The sequence below is a fragment of the Lissotriton vulgaris genome, chromosome 4_1, assembly GCF_964263255.1.
Source record: "Lissotriton vulgaris chromosome 4_1, aLisVul1.2, whole genome shotgun sequence".
NCBI lineage: Eukaryota > Metazoa > Chordata > Amphibia > Caudata > Salamandridae > Lissotriton > Lissotriton vulgaris.
Genome location: NC_141691.1, coordinates 2,143,811,541 through 2,143,835,603, shown reverse-complemented (window position 1 = coordinate 2,143,835,603; position 24,063 = coordinate 2,143,811,541). Strand labels below are relative to the sequence as shown.

Genomic DNA, 24,063 nt, shown 5'->3' with positions numbered 1-24,063 from the left:
GTGCTGTGATTGCACATTTAACACGACCATGTTCGAGCACGGAAATGTAAAACACATCTAGAAGGTTCTTCCAATTGTAACAAGCGTAACGTGATATACTGCATTTGGTGAACGTTCAATCTAGCATACATAGGCCAGACCCAACAACCTATAAAGGCCATAATTAGCCAGTAAGGGAGCCACATACGTAGATCAGTCCCCAATGCACCTCTGGTGGCCCACTACACAGATAAACACCACACAGCTGACCAAATTAGATGGCAAGTAATAGCAATCGCTAGCCTCCCGGAAAGGGGCGGTGACATAACCACTATCCTCCAACGCATAGAGTGCAGGTGGATAGACAGAGTTAACTCAATTAAAGCATGACTCAATTCTGCCGCTGAGTGGCGAGGATTTGTAACAAATCTACCATGATTCCAGTTCCTGCTGGTACCATAAGCACAGGTATCACACAGAGCTAGAATATCACTGACATTCACATCAGGAGGCCCCATCATGCATACATTATCTAGATCTGCCACTTCAGGTAAAACCGTATGACCAAGAATATGAGCATGGACCGCAGTTCATGACAGTTGTGGCCCAGAATAATTTCAACCTTTTGAAATAACGATTACTGTAAAATGTACAATGCATATGCATGCAAAAGGATAATGTTGATCTATTCCCATTTGTATATCAGATAATGTGCATTGGCAAATGATGCGCCCTTTTCACAGTAGTGACTGTACACCAGTTTCACTATGCTAATACGGGTCAATTTGTGGTGTTACGGGTGGCTGATATTCTGCCACATAAAATACTCTAGCTGCTTCACACATGGTGTCATTGTTGAGTAAATGATGCTAAAAGGAGTTGTATAATAGTTGCCTGATCTGAGTGATGGATGTCCCACTACGTCTGTTGGAGTCATTACTGTGGCACTCTCCTGCACAAAGGCAATAAACTTTCACTTAAGGATTAGTATAATCTACTGCACCCAGCATGCTAGGCACAATAGACATGCAGTCATTGGCAGTGCACTCCCACTTGCAGGTGCAACTTAAATGTTCACTTTTTTCATGGATATTTCAATTGCAAAGAAAATCCACTGGCAGAGGACGACTTTCGTGGATTTTCCATTGAGGTGTCTTTGGTTATGGTGATTAGATCTGCTTAGGTGAACAAACAGCTTCTGATGCAGGACAACTCTATCTTTGATGGAGATTCCAACTCTGTCTTGGCAGAGAAGGAAAATGAACCACAATGGTGGATCAATTGTCTGTTACTTAATCTCTGAATCATGTTAACATATCTTCAATGGAGTAGGACTTCATGGATTTTGATAGACAATCTGCAGTTTTCATCATCATCATTAACTTTATTTGGATCTTGTAGATCCAAAAAGTAAGCAGCACAATTAAATTAAAGTAGATGCAGTTTTACTTATGAGGCTGTGATTGCAAAATGTATTTTTTTAAGTAAATGTTATCAAACGTGTTTTCCAGAAACAAATGTGTCATTGAACCAAAATGAAGAGTCACTTGATGCTATGAGGAAACTACCAAAGAGCAGTGCTATGAAAAAGGATGCTGCTACGAATGGTAAGGTGCTAAGAAGAAGGAAGTTTGTGTTCCCAATTTCCGTTTTGTTTTAAAATAGTTGAGGCTATATTGAAATATCAACTTACCGACTAGAGTTGGGCAGTGAATTCCCCTATTTATTGAGTACAGAACAAATCCACTTCAGAAACGACTGACACAAAGGCCTCCACTATGCTATCCATGCGGTACCGGGAAGTTTGGCTTTGAATACTTCAGAATTTGTATCAAATCAATGGGGAAGACAATGTGGAAACCAAAGAACAAACTTCTTGTGATAGTTGTCTCTAACATGAATTATTGTGGGTTCTTTCACAAAGGCAGGTCGAAAAATATGACCCTTCTAATTATTAAAGTATTTTATCCGGCTTGGTTTCACTGTTGGCACATTTCACATCAGCTCGTAAAACTAATGGCATACATCCTCTGATCCAGCAGTAGAGTCCCTGTCTTAAAGTTAGACCCATTGAGTGCCTCGCATGCCTGCAAACAGGTAAAGACTCTTCTCGGACCAATGAAAGTTTATCAGTTGCACTCTATTTACTAATATATTAGGGATTCAATAATCCATTAATGCACTCAGGCTAAGCCTGTGGCACATGTCATATAGAAAAACAAGAAATTCTCCACATTTTAATGAGTATCCCAGCTGCCAAACTCCAAATATGACCCTCACCTGTTCAGTACTGTGTTCTGCAGTTAGCAAACCCAATCAATTGGTCAATTTTACAGATGTGATTCCCAGTGATAAGAAATGGCAGGAGTGTGATATGAAACACTAAATAAAAGTGTATTTATAATTAAGATAGCCTGGAAATAAGTTTTTGAGTCTGAGATAGATGGCAGAATTACATTTTACATAACAAATTATTTTCAAAAACAGCTAGTTACTAATGTGTTCATGGCTGTTTTTGAATTGTTCATTAAACATATTAATAGAAATACACTCATGAAAGGAATAAAACTAGTGGGTCCTTCTAATGTCCTCTGCTGCTGGATTCTGCCACATTTTTATGCTCATCACATTAAAGACACAAACACCAAAACACCTAATTTGTATACTTAATGGTTTCCTTGAAAATCTGAAAAGGTGATCCAGATCTTCTCTGTAGAATACCCATTGTCCAGAAGAAAATTGTGTGCAGTGTGACAGTCTGTCTTAAATGAGGTCCCTAGGGTACTATTGTACATGTCATAATATTAGAAAGCTTTCATTTAGATACATTCACAATAACAAACTTCAATAAGGATCTGTAACTTGAAATAGAAATTAATTTGATTATAAAAAAAAGTATATCATGTTTGTTTAATTTAAAAAAAACAAACTTGGCTGTATAGGTGGCTCTGGGAATTTGGGACTAAATAATGTACTTCAATATTAGTAAGGCACCACCAGCACTATACTAAACCTTTCCAAACTACACTACACAACAGCTCTCTAAATATTAGTCAACTGGTTGAAATGTACTAGATGTCTTTCTTGTGACTAGACTATACAAGTCACAAACATCTAATTCCTTTAGAAAATAGAAAAAGAAAATGAGGTTTCACCTAAGAAAGTACATAAAGAGCATAGAGAGCATAAACAAGGCACCTATTGGGAAAAAGAAAAGTAACCTTCCAATCTTCCCACCATTCTATCTTTTCTTCCAAGTTTCCACGGGTTCCCATATTTTTAAACCTAATTTCCTCCCCCTTTTATCTTTCCTTGCATATATCTCGCTCTCCATGTTATATATAGAGAGTAGCCTGGCCAGCCATTGATGAAAAGTAGGGGGTAACGGATCTTTCCAAGCTGTCGCCATGCAGAGTCTCAACACTGCCATTGCTATAAACAAAAAGTTATTGGCTACACACTGCCCATCCACTCCCAGGATCACCCTTGCTGGCGACAGTACTGTAGTGATACCCATCGTAATTTCCCAATTTTTTTCTATTTCCTTGTGTAAGGGGAGCAATACTGGACAGGTAGCAAACATGTGTGTCACCCCTGCTTCTGAACTAATACATCGCGGGCATGTGATTCCGGAAATACCTCCCCATTGTGCAATTTTTGCTGGTGTGTAATAGAGTGAAAAGATATTTTTGTAGAGCGTTGCGCCTGCAAGGCTGCGCAGCACAATGTATTCCTCCCTAATTCTAATGAGAGCTGAAAGTTTTCCTGCCTACCCCCAATCTCTCTAACCATTTGTCTCCTTGTTTCCCTAGATCGTCCATCCTACTTTTTATCAATACAAAATAAATTCCTTTGCTCGTGCAATCTCCTTGTTTCTCAACATATTCCAGCACCGCATTTTCATTAAATCGCATCGGGCCCCTTTTTTTGTGGCCAAGAAACCCCTCACTTGTAAATATTTATAAAAACTTTTTGTGGCAACCCCATAAAATTGTTGTAACTCCGAAAATGTATACATTCCCTGTTCGCCTATCTAATCCTTAATGCTCAGAATTCCCTTCTGACCCCACTCTCTAAATACTGAGTCAGCGAATATTTCTGCCGGTAGCACTTTGTTATCAGATAATCGTGTGTAGGCATTGTATCTTCCCAATCCATATTTCTTTTTGAATGCTGCCCATATCTTATATGGCACGATCAGAGTTTTAAATTTTGTCCTCTTGTAGTAACTACATTCGGCGTACTTTAGAAACATGTTTTTTATTCCCCCCCATCAATACTGCATACACCGACGTAACCTCTCCTACTTGCTCCGATGCCCCCCGATTAATTCAGTCATATATTGAAGAGCTGCCATCCAGTGATACATTTTAAAATCCGGGACTGCCCACCACCTTTCTCTCTAGCGAGTGTCATGTATCTCAGGGCCCGCCTCATTTTCCCGAGCTCCCAAAGGAACCTGTTTACCATCTGCTCCAGAGCAGCATACCATTTTTGATCACTAGATCGCTAGACAAGATAGAACTTCTGGGCAAGGTGGTGGCTTAGCCATCATCCATAAAGATGCTTATCGGACAAAATTTGAGCATATTCCTATTTCCAACTCTAAACTGCGAATCTATCGTGTTTGTTATTAATCTCACACAGAAGCAAGCTTTTAAAGGGACATTGGTTTACAGGCCACCGTGTCCTCGAACAAAAGTTTTAGCTGCACTCGCAGAAATCACTGAAGCTGTAATAGGATCCTTGGATTACACAATCCTTGGGGATTTTAATTTTCCGCTGGAAGATATGGAAAATAAGGATACAGCCCAACTTATTACAGACATGCAAGCAATAGGAATGCAACAGTTGGTGAGGGGTCCCACGCATGAAGCTGGGCATACACTGGATGGTCTGTTTACAAACAACCCGGGCATTGACCTGGTAGCAGTACTACCATTGGTATGGTCTGACCAACAAGCCATTATCTTTAGAATTCGAGCATTACAATCTAACCCCCCCCCCCCAGACCAAAGCCCGGTCGTCACTGGGCATACGAGCTTGGAAAAATGCCGATATTCCACATCTTTCAAATCTCCTAAGGACTTCGGTCCCGGAGAGCTCTTGTGATCCCGAAATCTTGTTCACTAACTTTCAGGGCTGGTTACTAAAGGCAGCCAATCAGGTGGCACCTGAGAAATCTTATCGCCCAAATAGAGCTACTCCATCGGCCCAGTGGTTTACAGAGGAATTGCGTCTCCAGCGTCAGTACTGCAGAAGCTTAGAAAGACGCTGGAGAAAGCACTACAGTCCCTCCGCTAAGCAAACTTATAAAGATGCTCTAGCGATCTATAAGAAAGCCATCACCACTCAAAAAAATATATTTTTTACTGGTCAAATTGAACAGGCCCAGAATTCAGCGAGGATGTTATTCCAGGTGGTGAATTCTCTTTCTATCCCACCCACTGGACCTGTAATTGAGCAATCTCAGGAACTCTGTAACTCGTTGGCCACTTTCTTCACCACTAAGGTAATGGACATTTATTCAATTTTCCCACAGCAACCGGCGGCAGTCAGGACTGATCCATCCTCCCGCTTGGCTGTGACCCATCCTTCCTTTTCTGGTTTCAAGCTAGTGACAGAAGATCAGGTCAGCATACTAGCTGCCAAGATCAAATCGGGTTCTCCGCTTTATCCATGCCCTCCTGATATAATGATTCAACTTCACAACACCATTTCTCAGCCGCTCACCACTATTTGTAACGCCATCTTCAAAACAGGTGTCTACCCAGAGATCTGGAAGAAGGCTATCGTTAAACCTTTGCTCAAAAAGCCTTCCTTAGACCCCACTATTACGGCCAACTACAGACCCATTGCATGCCTTCCCTTTCCCGCTAAAATCGTAGAGGCCATCATGAACCAGCAGCTCTCAGAGTTCATTGACCAACACGAACTCTTGGATGATACGCAGTTCGGCTTCCGGAGGGGACACGGAACGGAGACAGCACTGATAAAGGCCTCCGATGAAATTAGAGACATCTTGGATTCGGGAGGAGCAGCAGTGCTTATTCTGCTGGATCTCTCGGCGGCCTTCGACACGGTCGACCATGCCATCTTGGTCGACTGTGTCGCTGCCCTGGGGATTAACCATCTGGCCAAAGATCTCATAGCTTCTTTTCTAGCTAACCGCAAACAGGCAGTTAAATTGGGCAATCATTATTCACCGACTTCTGAACTGCCATGCGGGGTCCCCCAAGGATCCTCGTTAAGTCCTGCGCTCTTTAACATTTATGTCGCAGACTTGGCAAGGGTCATAAAATCTCATGGGATGCGTTTAACTACCTACGCTGATGACACCCAACTTATGCTGGCGGTGCATAAGAACGGCCCAATGGTGGCAGCTAAGTTTCAGGAGGGGATACTGGAGGTACAAGCATGGATGCATAGTAATTGCCTAAAACTGAACGCGGAGAAGACGGAGGTTATGACCTTTGGTAACATCTCTCCAGAATGGTCCCCGACTTGGTGGCCTACTCTGATGGGTCCTCCTCCGGTCCCAGTCGCAAAGGTCAGGAATCTTGGAGTGATCTTTGATAAACATCTATCTTTCAAACATCATGTAAATAAGGTTGTTTTAGCTGCCTTCTTTACGTTGAAAAAGATAAAAAAACTGCTACCGTACTTACCAGCATCAGCTGGAAAAACCCTAATCACCACCTTGGTGTTTTCCAAGCTGGATTACGGAAATGCCCTCTTTTTCAACACTCATAAATATATTCTGAACAAGCTCCAATCTGTTCAAAATATGGCAGCCAGAATCCTTCTCAATATTCCTAGGCGCCAGTCCATCTCGGCAGCTATACGCCATCTTCATTGGCTAAGAGTGGAGAGCAGGATCAAATTTAAAGCCTTATGCATTGCCTATAAGGCCATTCATCATACTGGCCCGAAGTTTCTAAGAGAGGCATTTCAGGTATATACCCCTATAAGGAACCTAAGATCAGCAGCTAGTTGTCTACTATCTGTTCCCCGAACAAGAACCGCCACCTGGGGTAGCAGACGATTCCTGGTACCAACTCCCAGATTGTGGAATTCACTCCCTTCACATATCAAAACCTCCCCTACTCTCATCTGCTTGCGTAGGGCCTTGAAGACTTGGCTCTTCAACCAATAAGTTTGTGTACTGATTACTGTATCCTGGAGTATCTTACTGCGCCTAGACACCCTTGGGTATTAGTTGCGCATTAAAAATCCCATAAATAAATAAATAAATAAATCAAATGTTAACGGAATTGCCCGAAAGATGTATAATAGTTTTGGCAACAGCATCATTTTTACTATGTTTGCCCTTCCCACCAACGAGAAATGTAGGTTATGCCATCTATCTAGATCTCTTTTTGCTTTTTTAAGTATTGGTTCAATATTGCTTGCTACCACACTATCTAACTTTGCAGTTATTTCTAGTCCCAGGTATATCCCTGAGTCTACCACTCCACCATCTGTGCACTGGACCTTGTCGTTTATAATTATTTGCGTTTTTGTTTTATTCAGGGAATAACCAGCTATTCTTCCAAACAATACAGCTTCTCTCTCATTTTCCCTTATCACTTCCATGGGAGCCGACGAAATAACAGCAACATCGTCGGCATATGCCAGCATTTTGTCTTCACCCCCCATAGACTTTACCGGTACGATTCCCCTATTTCCAATTAATCTATGCAGCAACGGGTGCAAATACATGGCGAAGATCAGCGGGGAGCATGGACATCCCTGACTAGTACCCCGCCTAATTTCCAATGTATTCGTATATTCCCCATTAACCCTCACCCGTGCGGTTGGAACTTGGTAAAGCACCTGAATGGCCCGTATGAAATTATTCCCTCTGCCAGCCCAACGTAGAGATCACCAGAGATAGTCCCAGGAGACTCGGTCAAACGCTTTCTCTGTGTCTAAAAGCATAACCGACATTGGGTCCCCTGAGACTTCTGTAGCATCGAATAATGTAATTACTCTCCGTATGTGTTCCGTTGTCCCCCTCCCTGGGATGAAACTGTGCTGCGTTTGAGATCCTAGAGGCAAGTACTTTAGAATTGAATTAGGCATCTGCGTTTAATAGTGTGATTGGCCTGTAAGACCCTGCCTCTGTCGGTGCCTTGCCTTTTTTAAGAATGATTACAATTTCTGAGCCCACTCATGATTTAGGAATTGACTGACCCTCCTGCGCCTGCTGCACTGTTTCAAGAATGTACTTAAAAATTCCTGCCTAAAAGGTTCTATAGAATTCAATTGACAGCTGATCCGGCCCTGCAGCTTTCCCTGCCAGAAGGCTTGCCAGCGCATGCCTCATCCTTATCTTTTTGTGCAAGATATGGTGCTTTCTATATTTGCCAAGTATTCCAGGATTAATACCTCATCAGTTTCCTGATCCTCATTATAGAGTCTAGTATAGTATTGCCTAAACACCTATCTGATTGCAGATGCTTCCGTAATCAGGCTCCCGTTACTATACATAATTTCCTTTATCTCACCCATTACCTCATTCTGCCTGGTTCTGACCGCCAAGGTGTGTCCCACCCTTTCTCTATACTCATGGCAATGCTCCTTTCTTGCTATCTAGAGCTCAGCTGCCTTTGCTGCCACATGTTCCCCTGCCTCTGCTTTTGCTCTAGCTAATTTTACAAGAGTCTGATCTATAGGTGCCCCTACATGAATTAATGCCTCCACCTCTGCAACCTTATGGGATAGCATGTCAACCTTGGCCCTCTCCTTTTTTTGACTTGTTAGGCTATAACTAAGAGTTTCTCAGCGTGCACCTGCTTTAAAGGCATCCCAAGTAAAACCTGTGGTGGTACTATGCCAGTTAATCTCCCAGGAATCTGTTATCCACTTTTCCATGTGCTTAATATATTGTTTGTCTTTTAATAACCTGCGTTGAAATGTCCATTTTCGCTGAGGTCCGGTTTTTACTACGGTCTCTAATGATAGTATTAACGGGTTGTGGTCTGATACAATGCGGGGTACCCTTTCCATCTTTACTTTCCCTATCAGTCTATTAGAGATCATAAAATAGTCTAGCCTTGCTAGAACTTTGTGTGTTGCAGAAAAGTATGTGGGGCCATCATCCTCTGGTTTGATTGTAAGCCATGCATCTGCCAAAGAATTATTACTTGCCATCTCTATAATTGCCCTTTTCTTCCGACCCTGGTATTTCCCTAATCCACCTATACGTAACCCTCCTATGCCATTGATATTAAAATCTCCCCGCAAGATTACTATTGGGGCCCATTCCGGAAGCCCTGTATCTAAGAATGAGAAGATCTCTGGGTCATCCTCCGTCGACCCATAAATAGATCCTATAGTAATCCAGTTCCCATTCACTTGGCATTCCACTAGAACCCCATCTGCATCATACATCCTCTATTTTTTCCTAACTGTTACCTGTTTTATTTTAGCCAATATTTCCACCCCTCTTGTCTTTGCCCCTTGTTTGGAGTGTGCCAACACCTGAAAGCCTAGCTGGTCCAAAAGATATCCCTTACTGCTTGAATATATGTTTTTCTTGTAAGCACATGAAGTCCGCCCCTGAGGCTCTTAGATAGGCTGCCACTCGTTGTCTTTTAACGCAATCATTCAACCCGCATACATTGATAGTAATTATTCTGGTGCTCATATTTTTTCCCTTTTTTGTCCCACTGTCTTAAACCCAACCATTCGGTGCTTACGCCCTTTCTTTTTGCTTGAACATCTAACGTGTCCCCTAGTGTCCTCCTACTGAGCAACTTTCCTACTGTATCCTGTTTGTACCCCACCTTGTGTCCTCCAAAAGTGTGCACTGCAGCCCCCTCCCCCCTGACCCCACTCCCACTGAAACCCTCCTACCCCGCCAGGCAAATAGGTCACACATGACCTATGTGTAGCTGCTGTATGCCCTCAGGTAGCCGCTTCCCCCCTCCCGTCAATATCCTTATTCAATTTCAGTACCCAGTGACCCCTTCTGCCATTTTGTACCCTGCCCTTACTGTGGCAGTCTGCTGCACAAAGGCAGTAAACTTTCACTTAAGCATTAGTATCATCTGCTGCACCCAGCATGTCAGGCAGAGTTGACATGCAGTCATTGGCAGTGCATTCCCACTTGCAGGTAGATCTTTAGTGTCCACTTTTTTACATGGAAATTCCACTAGCAAAGAAAATCACCTAACAAAGGACGGCTTTTGTGTATTTTCCATTGAAGTGTCTTTGTCCATGGTGCCAACATCTGCTTAAGTGAAAAAACATCTACTGATGCAGGTTAACTCTATCTTTGACGGAGATTCCAACTCTGTCTTGGCAGAGAAGGAAAATGCACCGCAATGGAGGATCAATTGTCTGTTACTTAATCTGCGAATCATGTTAACAGATCTACAATAGAGTATGTTTTCATGGATTTTGATGGATACTCTACAGTTTTCATCATCGTCATTAACTTTATTTTGATCTTGTAGATCCAAAACGTAAGTAGCACAATTAAATAAAAGTAGATGCACTTTTACTTATGGAACTGTGATTGCAAAATGTTTTTTTTAACTAAATGTTATCAAACGTATTTTCCAGAAACAAATGAGTCATTGAATCAAAATGAAGAGTCAATTGCTGCTATGAGGGAATCACCAAAGAGCATTGCAATGAAAAAGGATGCTGCTACGAATGGTAAGGTGCTAAGAAGAAGGAAGTCTGTGTTCTCAATTTCCGTTTTGTTGTAAAATAGTTGAGGCTATATTGAAATATCAACTGACTGACTTGAGTTGGACAGTGAATTCCCCTATTTATTGAGTACATAACAAATCCACTTCAGAAACTGCTGACACAAAGGCCTCCACTATGCTATCCATGTGGTACCGGGAAGTTTGGATTTAAATACTTCAGAATTTGTATCAAATCAAGGGGGAAGACTAGGTCGGAAACCAAAGAACAAACTTGTTCTGATAGTTATCTCTAACATGATTTATTGTGGGTACTTTCCCAAAGGCAGGTAGAAAAATATGACCTTGCTTATATTTAGAGTAATTTATCCGGCTTGATTTCACTGTTGACACATTTCACATCAGCTCGTAAAGCTAATGGCATACATCCTCTGATCCAGCAGTAGAGTCTCTGTCTTAAAGTTAGACCCATTGAGTGCCTCAGAGGCCTGCAAACAGGCGAAGACTCTTTTCAGACCAATGAAAGTTTATCAGTTGCACTCTATTTACTAATATATTAGGGATTGAATAATCCATATATGCACTCAGCCTTAGCCTATGGCACATGTAATGTAGAAAAACAAGAACTTCACCACATTTTAAATGAGTATCCCAGCTGCCAAACTCCAAACATGGCCCTCACCTTTTGAGTACTCTGTTCTGCAGTTAGCAATCCCAATAAATTTATCAATGTTACAGATGTGATTCACTGTGATAAGAAATAGAGGGAGTGTGATATGAACCACTAAATACAAGTGTATTTATAATTAAGAGATGCTGGAAATATGTTTTTGAGTCTAAGATATATGGTCGGATTACATTTTACAAAACCAAATACCTTTCTAAAACTGTTATTTACTGATGTGCTCATGGCTGTTTTTGAATTGTTAATTAAACATATTAATAGAAATACACTCATGAAAAGTATGAAACTGGTGGGTCCTTCTAATGTCCTCTGCCATATTTTTATGTAATCACATTAAATACACTAACAACAAAACACCTAACTTCAATACTTAATGCATTCCTTGAAAGTCTGAAAAGGTGATCCAGGTCTTCTCTATTGAATATCCATTGTCCTGAAGAAAATTGTGTGCAGCATGACAGCCTGTCTTAAATGAGGTCCCCGGAGTACTATTGTACATGTCATAATATTAGAAAGCTTTCATTTAGATCCATTCACAATAAAAAACTTCATTGAGGATCTGTGACTTGAAATAGAAATTCATTTGATTATAAAAAGGGTATATCATGTTTGTTTAATTTAAAAAATAAACTTGATATACTTGATATAAACTTAAATATTAATAATAAAGAAGTTTATAAAGCCCATGGTTACGCCATCTCGGTGTGCCTCCACGCTAAGTGAGAGGGAGGGCAGTTTGTTTTGAGCAGCTTTCTAAATTTAGCTTCCGAGCTTTCTAGCCTTAGTTATAGAGGACGTTTATTCCAGCTCTGAGCCGTCAGAACTCGGAAAGAACGGCCTCCCATTTTAGCCTTCTTTACCTTTGGGATAACCAGCTGGCCAGTCCCTGTGGATCTAAGAGACCTTCTTGGAACATACCTGGTGACCAAGTCTCTCAGATATGCCGGGCCAGCATTCTGAGAAATACGTTGACATGTAAGTCAAGGGCTTTTTTTGAGGCCGCCCTCCTGGGCTACATAAGAACCTGCCGTGCAGCGGCATTCTGTAGGACCTGTAATTGCCCAAGGCCCTTACCCGTGGCTCCCAGATAAAGTATGTTCCCATAGTCAAGATGAGATGTAATGGGAGCCTGTATCATCGTCTTCCTAGCCCCTAATAGGAGGAGGTCCGTTTTCCGCAATTTATTTAGTATACCAAAACATTTCCAACTACACGACGGATATGTCCGTCATAGGAGAGAGTGAAGTCCACCCAGATCCCCAAATTTTTTGCCTCTCTACAAGGTGATGGGGTAGGGCCCAGACTCGTAGGCCACCATTCCGAGGTCCAGCTTGAGATGTCACCACCCACCACCAGTACCTCGGTCTTGCTGCCGTTCAATTTCAGGCAGTTCTTATCCATCCAGGAGGCAAGCTCCTGCATGCAAGCTCTGAAATTAGATGCCGCAACCTTAGGTGCCTGGGATAGGGAGATAAACAGCTGGGTATCATCAGCATGGAGACTACATCTACTCTAAAGTCCAGTACTATCTCTGCCAAAGGACACATGTACAGATTAAACAGGGTGGGACTGAGGGCTGAGCCCTAAGGAACTCTCCCGTCCAGTTTAATATCATCGGAGTGATGTGCACCTTGTCTGACCTGGAAACTACGCTGTATTAAAAAAGATTTTAGCCACCTCAGAGCCGGACCCGAGACACCGCCCTTGTACATACACTGTAGCAAGGTGTAATGTGCCACCAGATCAACCCTAGATTTTTCACCATAGTGCCAGGGGTTGGAATGGAAGCAAAACCCTCTGGCTACGGATTTGGCAACAAGAACAAGGTATTGTTTCCCCGCAATAACACCTTGGTTTTATCCGAGTTCAGTTTCAGACGATTTCACGTCATCCAGGTGTTAACTTGTTGCACGCAATTGCTGAATCTTTGTGGTTGCCAGCAACTGAGATGAAAATTTGAGTGTTATCAGCATAGCAGTCAACGAAAAAACCCAGATTTCTAATCAGTGTGGCTAGCAGAGTGACAAAATTAAACAGGGTCGGTGTAGGAGAGTAGGGTCTGCTATCCTATGGTCACCCCAAATTTTTGCTTTTTGCTTCACTGGTTTCTGACTTAATGTGGCTGTGGGCCTGCTAATCAGACCCACAGCCTGCTGTTCTCTCTCTAAATTGATGCCCATGCACTCTAGGTGCATTACGAATTGGAACTGGTTCACCTTATGAGCCCCTGTAATAGTGCACCCTAGGTGCCCAGGGCATAGGTGTATCCAAGGCCTACCAGGGGCTGCAGCACGTATTGTGCCACCCCTGGCCTGGCCTCCATCTGTGACACAACTGGCTGATCACTCAGCTGGGGTAAGTCGGTGTAACCACCTCTTACTTAGGTACGGTATGTCTGTGCCTAACCCTAAACTGGACACATATGTTCCTATCAGCCACTCCTATGGGAGGCCTCATCAATCCTGGAGGCAGAGTGCTTGGAAATATGTGAGATGGTGCTCTGGCATGAGCTGAGCCTGTCTGCAGCTGTCGGGAACAACTCCCTAAGCCGTTCCGGGATATTGCCATACCATATACTCTTAAGTGCATTATAATCCTCGCGGTTAAATGCTATCTTTGGTTTGGCTTTATCAAAACATGTCGAGTAAGGTGTCATACGAATTGGAATACTATCCCCTCGCCAATTCTGGCGACGGGGATAGCATTCCACCCTTCTAGAGGGACACGACATGTGTGTAGCCTTAACCCCGGTTAAAGTTAAACAGAGCCTCAGCTTCACAAAATGGACGCTGCCACCACAGACACAAGTCTGGCCTCCTGCTGCTGACCGAAACTCGGCAGATGGTGGCCTGGACAAAGGGTTTCCTGCCTTGGGAGGTGCGAGCACCACCCCAGACAGGATTTTGTGTATTAGGTAGGACAGGGCTGAAAAGAATCAGACATGCCCGGGGCACACAAGGTGTCCCCGTGCATAGGCCAGTCCAAACCGGTTCTGGGGCCTTCCAGCCCCAGTCCTGGCGCGGAACTGGACAAAGGAAAGGGGGTGTAACCGCCCCCCTTCCTGGTTCCACCCAGAGGAGGGACCTAGGAGGTGATCCACCCCCAGTTTGGGAATAAGAGGGGGAGCAGTGCCATTGCACGGCAGATCATCCCGAAATCAACTTAAAACTAAGAAGAAGACTGGACTTCGACATTCTGCTGCACAGAAGACTGAAGAAGAATCTCCCTTGTGGCCAAGGAGTGACCACCCTGTGAACACAGGTACCAACCAGCAACTCGACGTCTGCTTTGCCGCCGCCTCCCGCCGGAGACCGAGCCCAGAGCCCGACAAGAACCAGACTCCCAGACCTCTCAGAGCCCGATCCACAGTCCCTGCGAAGAAGGGACCCGTGGAGGCACCGAGTGACGTGGGACCGGACCTCTTGGAAGACACTCGTAAAGCTGACTGCGCAGCTTCTGAGGCATCCTCGACGTTGTGCTTTGGGGACTGAGAACCCCCACCACCGAGCAGCCCTTGCACCGAAGATCAGCCCCCCAGCATCTCCACGACCTGCGTGGGGCCCTTTTGCACCGTGCCACTCGACGCGCCATCCCGGCCACTAGCCACGTGGTCAGCGGCCATCTTGGCGACGAACCCAAAGATTTAAACAGCAGGTCTGGTTGCTCCAGACCTACCCAAGCTCCTGTGAAAAGGAGCACCCGCTCTGACCTTGCTGGTCCGAGTGAACAGCATCTTTCGACTTCTGCGTGGCTTGCATTTGCCAAGGCCTGTTTGCTCCGATCAGGTCGCCGACACCGCCAACAGCGAGAAGCCTACGTGGGACAGCTCGTGACCGACTCCTGGACGTCCTCGACCCCGGGTATCCACGTGGCTGCAGAAAGAAGCTACCGGACAACGCCTGTTTGCACCCGACATCGCCTGGTTCCACTCTGGTTCCAGGGCAGTCACTGGCTAGTGACTTTGAACACTGTCCCCTCTGCTTTCAGGTCTTCAACTCTTCTGATCCACCCTTGGATCCACCGGAACTCTTCTTATCGAGCCGCCTGCAGCATCTTCAGCTCCAAGCACCATCGACCAGCGTGACGAAACCCGACACATCTTCGACCCTGTGCACCCGCTTCCTGTGGGTGAGGTAACTCAGCTCCGCCGGTGCTCCTGCACTGGTACACATCCCAAGGGCCTGTGTTTTAAGTTTCAGCTCCGTAGGTCACTCGGAAGGTTCCTAACTTTCTAACTTTGTGCTTTTTACGCACCATAGACTTTGTATTGAGAAGTGCGTGCACTTTGAACACTGCACCCGAGTCCCGTGGGCCTTTCCCGACTTAGTTAATTCCAGTCTCGAATAGCTCCAGCGATTCCCAAGGCCCTAGGCCTCTTCACTTTCCTTTAGGTATCCCTTATACCACTAATTTAGTATATGGTTTAGGTGGCCCCTAGGGCTCATCCATATTGTGCAACTTTTGTGTATTTTAAACTGTCTTGTGATTTTACGCTTGTGCTTCTGTGCTCATAAAGAGTCCAGGGGATTTTAATAGTTAATAAATCAATATATATTTTCAATATATATCTGTGTGGTGTCCCTTTCATTTGGTATTCAAGGGGGTTGTGTATGGTATAACAGCTGGCTTCACATGCCTTTCAGAGTTTAGCCTAAGACTGCTTTGTCCACGTTACCACTAGGATAACTGGTCTACAAGGTTGAATTACAACCATCATCATAAGGGTTGCTTGGCATGGTACAAAGTGATCACTAGAATTAGTGAGCATTATATACCAGGCCAACTTCTCACATTGGTGAGCAGCGGATTGGGATCTGAGCTTGCTGTTGTTTTACCATTACAATCTTTGAGATTATCATTTGAAAGATCATACAGGTACCTGCTAGGTACATATAAAACAAGACTAGTATACTTAAGTTCTACTGAACTGTTGAGAGTGACCCTCCAAGGGCACCATCCCAGTTTGCTATTTTTCCTTTTAAGGAATTAAGACAGCTTTGTGTCTTAAGGGGTCTGAAGACAGGGCCTACCCCTACTGCAGACCACCTAAGAGAGCTCTTGGATCAGTCTGAAGCTCTAAAGACCTCTAAAGCAAACCCCACAGGGAATGCTGAAGGAGGCCATCCTTCAGAGGATGACACTGTAGACACCCCTGCCCCTATCATCCTAGTAGATGAGGAAGCCTCCACCACTGGAGCTCCTCAAGTAGATGTAGAGGAAGAGGAAGAAGAAGAGGGAGAGGAGGTGGAAAGCAGTGAGTCAGATGATGACAGAGATAGTCAGGTGCTGGTCAGTAGACTGAACCAGGCTAACTTAAGTCAACTTGGGAATGAATCAGGTAACAACCCATTCAGACCCTCAGGTGGACTTAACCAGGGCCATAGGAGGAGGAGGCATCACTCAGGTGAATCCAATACCTCCCATGTCTCTAGAGGCTCTCATGGTCACTCCAGAAAGGAGATGACTAGCCCTCAGAGAAGGGAACATGAGGCCAAGATGAGAGAGGCTGAGCTTAGGATCCAGAGGCAAGAGTTAGAGGTTGCCCTGGCTAAGGAGAAACTTGCTAGAGCAAGACAGCCTAGAGAGAGTGGGGTAATAGAACCCACTGGTGGCAGCAATATCCACAAGGATAAAGACAGGTCTTTTGATAATAGAAACCTGAGTAAGATTGTGCCCCCCTACAAAGCTGGGGATGACATCCATAAATGGATTACTGCAATGGAGAGAGCCTGCAGGGTACAGCAGATCCCTCAGGAGCAGTGGGCAGCAATCTTGTGGCTCTCCTTTGAAGGTAGAGGCCGAGACAGACTCCTCACAGTTAGTGATGGGGATTCTAGAAACTACCTGGTCCTGAAGAGTGCTCTGATTGATGGGTTAGGCTTAACCACTGAACAGTACAGGTTAATGTTCAGAGATACCCAGAAGACACAGACTCAGGACTGGTCTGAATTTGTTGAGTGTGCCACTAAGGCTCTGGAGGGTTGGTTGCTGGGAAGCAAGGTTACAGACTATGAAGGATTGTACAATTTGCTGATGAGAGAACAAATTTTAAATAATTGTCAGAACCAGCAGTTGCATCAACATTTGGTTGACTCAGATTTGACCTCTCCCCAAGAATTGGGAAAGAGGGCAGATAAATGGGTAAGAACCAGAGTTAAGCAAAAGAACCAGAACCAGAACCAGGGTGGTGACCAGAAGAAAACAGACCAGAAGGGTGGGGAGCAGAAAGCTAAAGACCAGAAGTCTTCAACAGGGCCCCAAACTGAGACAGAGGGTGGGTCCCAAACTTCCAAGAAGAAGAAGAAAGAAGGTCAGAAGAAACCCTGGTGTAAAACTTGTAAGAACACCTCTCACTGGACAAGTGAGTGTAAAAAGGGTGGAGCCCCCAACACTGCAGCCCCTAAGGCACCTGCACCCACTAGTACAGTTAGCAGTGTTGGTCCTCAAGCCAAGGGTTTAGTGGGAATCACTTTGGGAACTGAAGGAGATTCTGACCTAGTCAGAACCCTTACACAGGCTGTTCTGGTTTGTGAAGGGGACATAGATTTGACCCCTGACATAAGTCCCAGTAACCTGGGCAAATACAGACAGACACCTTTGATTAACAACAAAGTGGCTCAAGCTTACAGGGACACATGTGCCAGTGTCACTATGGTGACACCTAACTTTGTGGACCCTGGACAATACATGCCAGGCGATGATTACCTGGTGACCAATGCCAGCAATGTCACTACTACACATAGTGTGGCACTTGTTAACTTTTCCTGGGGAGGGGTAACTGGCCTAAAGAAAGTTGTGGTTAGTGCTGATCTCCCAGTAGAATGTTTGTTGGGCAATGACCTGGAGAACTCTCTATGGTCAGAAGTTGAGTACAGGACTCATGCAGAGATGTTAGGGATATCATCACATGTCCTTGCTGTGACCAGGTCACAGGCCAAAAAGTGCCTCTCTGAACCTCAGGTCTTGGATCCTGGAACAATGGACCAAGTACCTCCCAAGAAGAAGAACAGGAGGGTTAAGGCTGCGCCTTCCCAACTGCTTACAAGTGAGGATCAGGCTTCACAGGAAACTGATCTTGAGACCCCTGAAGGAACTGTCCCTGAAGAACTTGAACCTGATCAGGTTGAGTTTCTGGGGACAGGGGGACCTTCTAGGGCAGACTTGGGGCAGGCTCAGTTAACCTGTCCTTCTCTTGAACCCCTCAGACAGCAGGCTGCTGCTGAGGCTGCTGGGAATGCTCAAGGTGCCCATAAAGTATATTGGGACGATGGACTCCTTTATTCAGAGGCTAGAGACCCCAAGCCTGGTGCTACCAGGAGGTTGGTTATACCTCTGCAATTTAGGGGCTTCCTACTCACCTTGGCTCATGATATTCCTTTAGCAGGACACCTAGGCCAGAACAAGACTTGGGACAGGCTTGTCCCTCACTTTCACTGGCCTCACATGTCTGAAGACACCAAGGAGTTTTGTCGCTCCTGTGAAACCTGCCAAGCCAGTGGTAAAGCAGGTGGAACAACAAAGGCCCCCCTGATACCACTACCTGTGGTGGGGGTTCCCTTTGAAAGAGTGGGGATTGATATTGTTGGACCAATGGATCCCCCTACAGCATCTGGGCACAGATTCATACTGGTGGTAGTGGATCATGCCACCAGGTACCCAGAGGCAATTCCCCTTAGGACCACAACAGCTCCTGTTGTGGCCAGGGCCTTACTTGGAGTTTTCTCCAGAGTGGGGTTTCCTAAGGAGGTAATATCAGATAGAGGTACCAACTTCATGTCTGGATATTTGACAGCTATGTGGAAGGAATGTGGTGTCAACTACAAGTTCACCACCCCTTATCACCCACAATGCAATGGGCTTGTTGAGAGATTTAACAAGACCCTAAAGGGCATGATTAAAGGATTACCTGAAAAGCTCAGGCGAAGATGGGACATCCTTCTGCCCTGCCTTTTGTTCGCTTACAGAGAGGTCCCTCAAAAGGGGGTTGGCTTCAGCCCCTTTGAATTGTTGTTTGGGCACCCTGTAAGAGGACCCCTGTGTCTTGTGAAGGAAGGATGGGAGTTACCTCTCAAAAAGCCTAAACAGGACATAGTGGACTATGTACTTGGTCTCCGCTCCAGGATGGCAGAGTACATGGAGAAGGCATCCAAAAACCTTGAGGCTAGCCAAGAATTACAAAAAGCTTGGCATGACCAAAAGGCTGTCCTTGTTGAATTTCAGCCTGGACAGAAGGTATGGGTGTTGGAGCCAGTGGCCCCAGCAGCACTCCAAGACAAGTGGTCTGGACCCCATACAGTTCTGGAAAAGAAGGGAGAGGTTACCTACTTGGTGGACCTAGGAACTCCCAGGAGCCCCCACAGGGTGCTCCATGTGAACAGATTGAAGGCATATGTCAGCAGGGCAGACATGGGCTTGCTCATGGCTACAGATGAGGGACAGGAGGAAGAGAGTGACCCTCTCCCAGACCTGCTCACTCAGAACCCTGAGGATGGCTCAGTTGATGGTGTGGCCTTAGGTGGCAGCCTCACTGAACATCAGCAACATGACTGCAGACAAGTTCTACAGGCATACAGGCATATGTTCTCATTGACACCCAGTCAGACTAACTGGTGTACACATGTGGTGGACACTGGTGACAGTCTTCCTGTAAAAAGCAAAATTTACAGGCAACCTGACCACGTCAGGGACTGTATAAAGACTGAGGTGCAAAAGATGCTGGAATTAGGTGTCATTGAGCCTTCAGAGAGCCCCTGGGCTAGCCCAGTGGTTCTGGTCCCTAAACCTCACACCAAAGATGGCAAGAGAGAGATGAGGTTCTGTGTGGATTACAGAGGACTCAATGCTGTCACCAGGACAGATGCACACCCTATTCCAAGGGCAGATGAGCTCATTGACAAGTTGGCTTCTGCCAAATATTTGAGCACATTTGACTTAACAGCTGGCTACTGGCAAATCCGGTTAGCTGAGGAGTCTAAAGCCAAGACAGCATTTTCTACCCCTAGTGGGCATTATCAGTTTGTGGTGATGCCCTTTGGTTTGAAAAATGCACCTGCCACCTTCCAAAGGTTGGTGAACCAAGTCCTCACTGGGTTGGATGACTTTTGTGCAGCTTATCTGGACGATATTGCTGTCTTTAGCTCCACCTGGGAGGATCACCTGATCCACCTGAAGGAAGTGCTTGAGGCTCTGCAGAAGGCAGGCCTCACTATCAAGGCAACAAAGTGCCAGATAGGGCAGAGCAAGGTTGTATACCTGGGCCACCTTGTAGGTGGAGGCCAAGTTCAACCACTGGAGAGTAAGATCCAGACCATCAAGGACTGGTCCCCTCCAACTACCCAGACTCAGGTCAGAGCTTTCTTGGGCCTGACTGGGTACTACAGGAAGTTTGTTAAGAACTATGGGTCCATTGTGACTCCTCTTAATGATCTGACATCCAAGAAGATGCCCAAAAAGGTTCAGTGGACAGAAATCTGTCAAAAGGCATTTGATGACCTGAAGAAGGCCATGTGCTCTGCACCTATCCTGAAGAGTCCTGACTACTCAAGAGAGTTCATTGTCCAAACAGATGCTTCTGAGTTGGGAGTGGGAGCAGTGCTTTCACAGCTTAATGTAGATGGCCAGGACCAGCCCATTGCTTTCATTAGCAGAAGGCTGACCCCCAGAGAGAAACGTTGGTCAGCTATAGAGAGGGAGGCCTTTGCTGTGGTGTGGGCCCTGAAGAAGTTGAGACCATACTTATTTGGCACTCACTTCAAGATTCAGACCGACCATAAGCCCCTCCTATGGCTTAATCAGATGAAGGGTGAAAACCCCAAACTACTCAGGTGGTCCATTTCCCTACAGGGGATGGACTTTACAGTGGAGCACCGCCCAGGGACTGACCATGGCAACGCAGATGGTCTCTCCAGGTACTTCCACTTAGAACATGAAGACACAACTGGTCAAGGTTAGTCTAATGTCCCTGCGTTTGGGGGGGGGTTATGTAGGAGAGTAGGGTCTGCTATCCTATGGTCACCCCAAATTTTTGCTTTTTGCTTCACTGGTTTCTGACTTAATGTGGCTGTGGGCCTGCTAATCAGACCCACAGCCTGCTGTTCTCTCTCTAAATTGATGCCCATGCACTCTAGGTGCATTACGAATTGGAACTGGTTCACCTTATGAGCCCCTGTAATAGTGCACCCTAGGTGCCCAGGGCATAGGTGTATCCAAGGCCTACCAGGGGCTGCAGCACGTATTGTGCCACCCCTGGCCTGGCCTCCATCTGTGACACAACTGGCTGATCACTCAGCTGGGGTAAGTCGGTGTAACCACCTCTTACTTAGGTACGGTATGTCTGTGCCTAACCCTAAACTGGACACATATGTTCCTATCAGCCACTCCTATGGGAGGCCTCATCAATCCTGGAGGCAGAGTGCTTGGAAATATGTGAGATGGTGCTCTGGCATGAGCTGAGCCTGTCTGCAGCTGTCGGGAACAACTCCCTAAGCCGTTCCGGGATATTGCCATACCATATACTCTTAAGTGCATTATAATCCTCGCGGTTAAATGCTATCTTTGGTTTGGCTTTATCAAAACATGTCGAGTAAGGTGTCATACGAATTGGAATACTATCCCCTCGCCAATTCTGGCGACGGGGATAGCATTCCACCCTTCTAGAGGGACACGACATGTGTGTAGCCTTAACCCCGGTTAAAGTTAAACAGAGCCTCAGCTTCACAAAATGGACGCTGCCACCACAGACACAAGTCTGGCCTCCTGCTGCTGACCGAAACTCGGCAGATGGTGGCCTGGACAAAGGGTTTCCTGCCTTGGGAGGTGCGAGCACCACCCCAGACAGGATTTTGTGTATTAGGTAGGACAGGGCTGAAAAGAATCAGACATGCCCGGGGCACACAAGGTGTCCCCGTGCATAGGCCAGTCCAAACCGGTTCTGGGGCCTTCCAGCCCCAGTCCTGGCGCGGAACTGGACAAAGGAAAGGGGGTGTAACCGCCCCCCTTCCTGGTTCCACCCAGAGGAGGGACCTAGGAGGTGATCCACCCCCAGTTTGGGAATAAGAGGGGGAGCAGTGCCATTGCACGGCAGATCATCCCGAAATCAACTTAAAACTAAGAAGAAGACTGGACTTCGACATTCTGCTGCACAGAAGACTGAAGAAGAATCTCCCTTGTGGCCAAGGAGTGACCACCCTGTGAACACAGGTACCAACCAGCAACTCGACGTCTGCTTTGCCGCCGCCTCCCGCCGGAGACCGAGCCCAGAGCCCGACAAGAACCAGACTCCCAGACCTCTCAGAGCCCGATCCACAGTCCCTGCGAAGAAGGGACCCGTGGAGGCACCGAGTGACGTGGGACCGGACCTCTTGGAAGACACTCGTAAAGCTGACTGCGCAGCTTCTGAGGCATCCTCGACGTTGTGCTTTGGGGACTGAGAACCCCCACCACCGAGCAGCCCTTGCACCGAAGATCAGCCCCCCAGCATCTCCACGACCTGCGTGGGGCCCTTTTGCACCGTGCCACTCGACGCGCCATCCCGGCCACTAGCCACGTGGTCAGCGGCCATCTTGGCGACGAACCCAAAGATTTAAACAGCAGGTCTGGTTGCTCCAGACCTACCCAAGCTCCTGTGAAAAGGAGCACCCGCTCTGACCTTGCTGGTCCGAGTGAACAGCATCTTTCGACTTCTGCGTGGCTTGCATTTGCCAAGGCCTGTTTGCTCCGATCAGGTCGCCGACACCGCCAACAGCGAGAAGCCTACGTGGGACAGCTCGTGACCGACTCCTGGACGTCCTCGACCCCGGGTATCCACGTGGCTGCAGAAAGAAGCTACCCGACAACGCCTGTTTGCACCCGACATCGCCTGGTTCCACTCTGGTTCCAGGGCAGTCACTGGCTAGTGACTTTGAACACTGTCCCCTCTGCTTTCAGGTCTTCAACTCTTCTGATCCACCCTTGGATCCACCGGAACTCTTCTTATCGAGCCGCCTGCAGCATCTTCAGCTCCAAGCACCATCGACCAGCGTGACGAAACCCGACACATCTTCGACCCTGTGCACCCGCTTCCTGTGGGTGAGGTAACTCAGCTCCGCCGGTGCTCCTGCACTGGTACACATCCCAAGGGCCTGTGTTTTAAGTTTCAGCTCCGTAGGTCACTCGGAAGGTTCCTAACTTTCTAACTTTGTGCTTTTTACGCACCATAGACTTTGTATTGAGAAGTGCGTGCACTTTGAACACTGCACCCGAGTCCCGTGGGCCTTTCCCGACTTAGTTAATTCCAGTCTCGAATAGCTCCAGCGATTCCCAAGGCCCTAGGCCTCTTCACTTTCCTTTAGGTATCCCTTATACCACTAATTTAGTATATGGTTTAGGTGGCCCCTAGGGCTCATCCATATTGTGCAACTTTTGTGTATTTTAAACTGTCTTGTGATTTTACGCTTGTGCTTCTGTGCTCATAAAGAGTCCAGGGGATTTTAATAGTTAATAAATCAATATATATTTTCAATATATATCTGTGTGGTGTCCCTTTCATTTGGTATTCAAGGGGGTTGTGTATGGTATAACAGCTGGCTTCACATGCCTTTCAGAGTTTAGCCTAAGACTGCTTTGTCCACGTTACCACTAGGATAACTGGTCTACAAGGTTGAATTACAACCATCATCATAAGGGTTGCTTGGCATGGTACAAAGTGATCACTAGAATTAGTGAGCATTATATACCAGGCCAACTTCTCACAGTCGGGGT

General features: G+C 46.0%; 1 protein-coding gene across 1 annotated transcript in view; it reads left to right on the top strand.

Moving 5' to 3' along the window:
* The window catches only part of LOC147725264 (uncharacterized), a 533,626-nt gene that overhangs the window by 483,020 nt on the left and 26,543 nt on the right, over positions 1–24,063 (top strand). The window contains exons 24-25 of the mRNA XM_086918228.1: positions 1,491–1,586; positions 10,552–10,647. Of these exons, the coding sequence (XP_086774354.1) occupies positions 1,491–1,586; positions 10,552–10,647 (192 nt within the window). The remainder of the gene's footprint in view (positions 1–1,490; positions 1,587–10,551; positions 10,648–24,063) is intronic.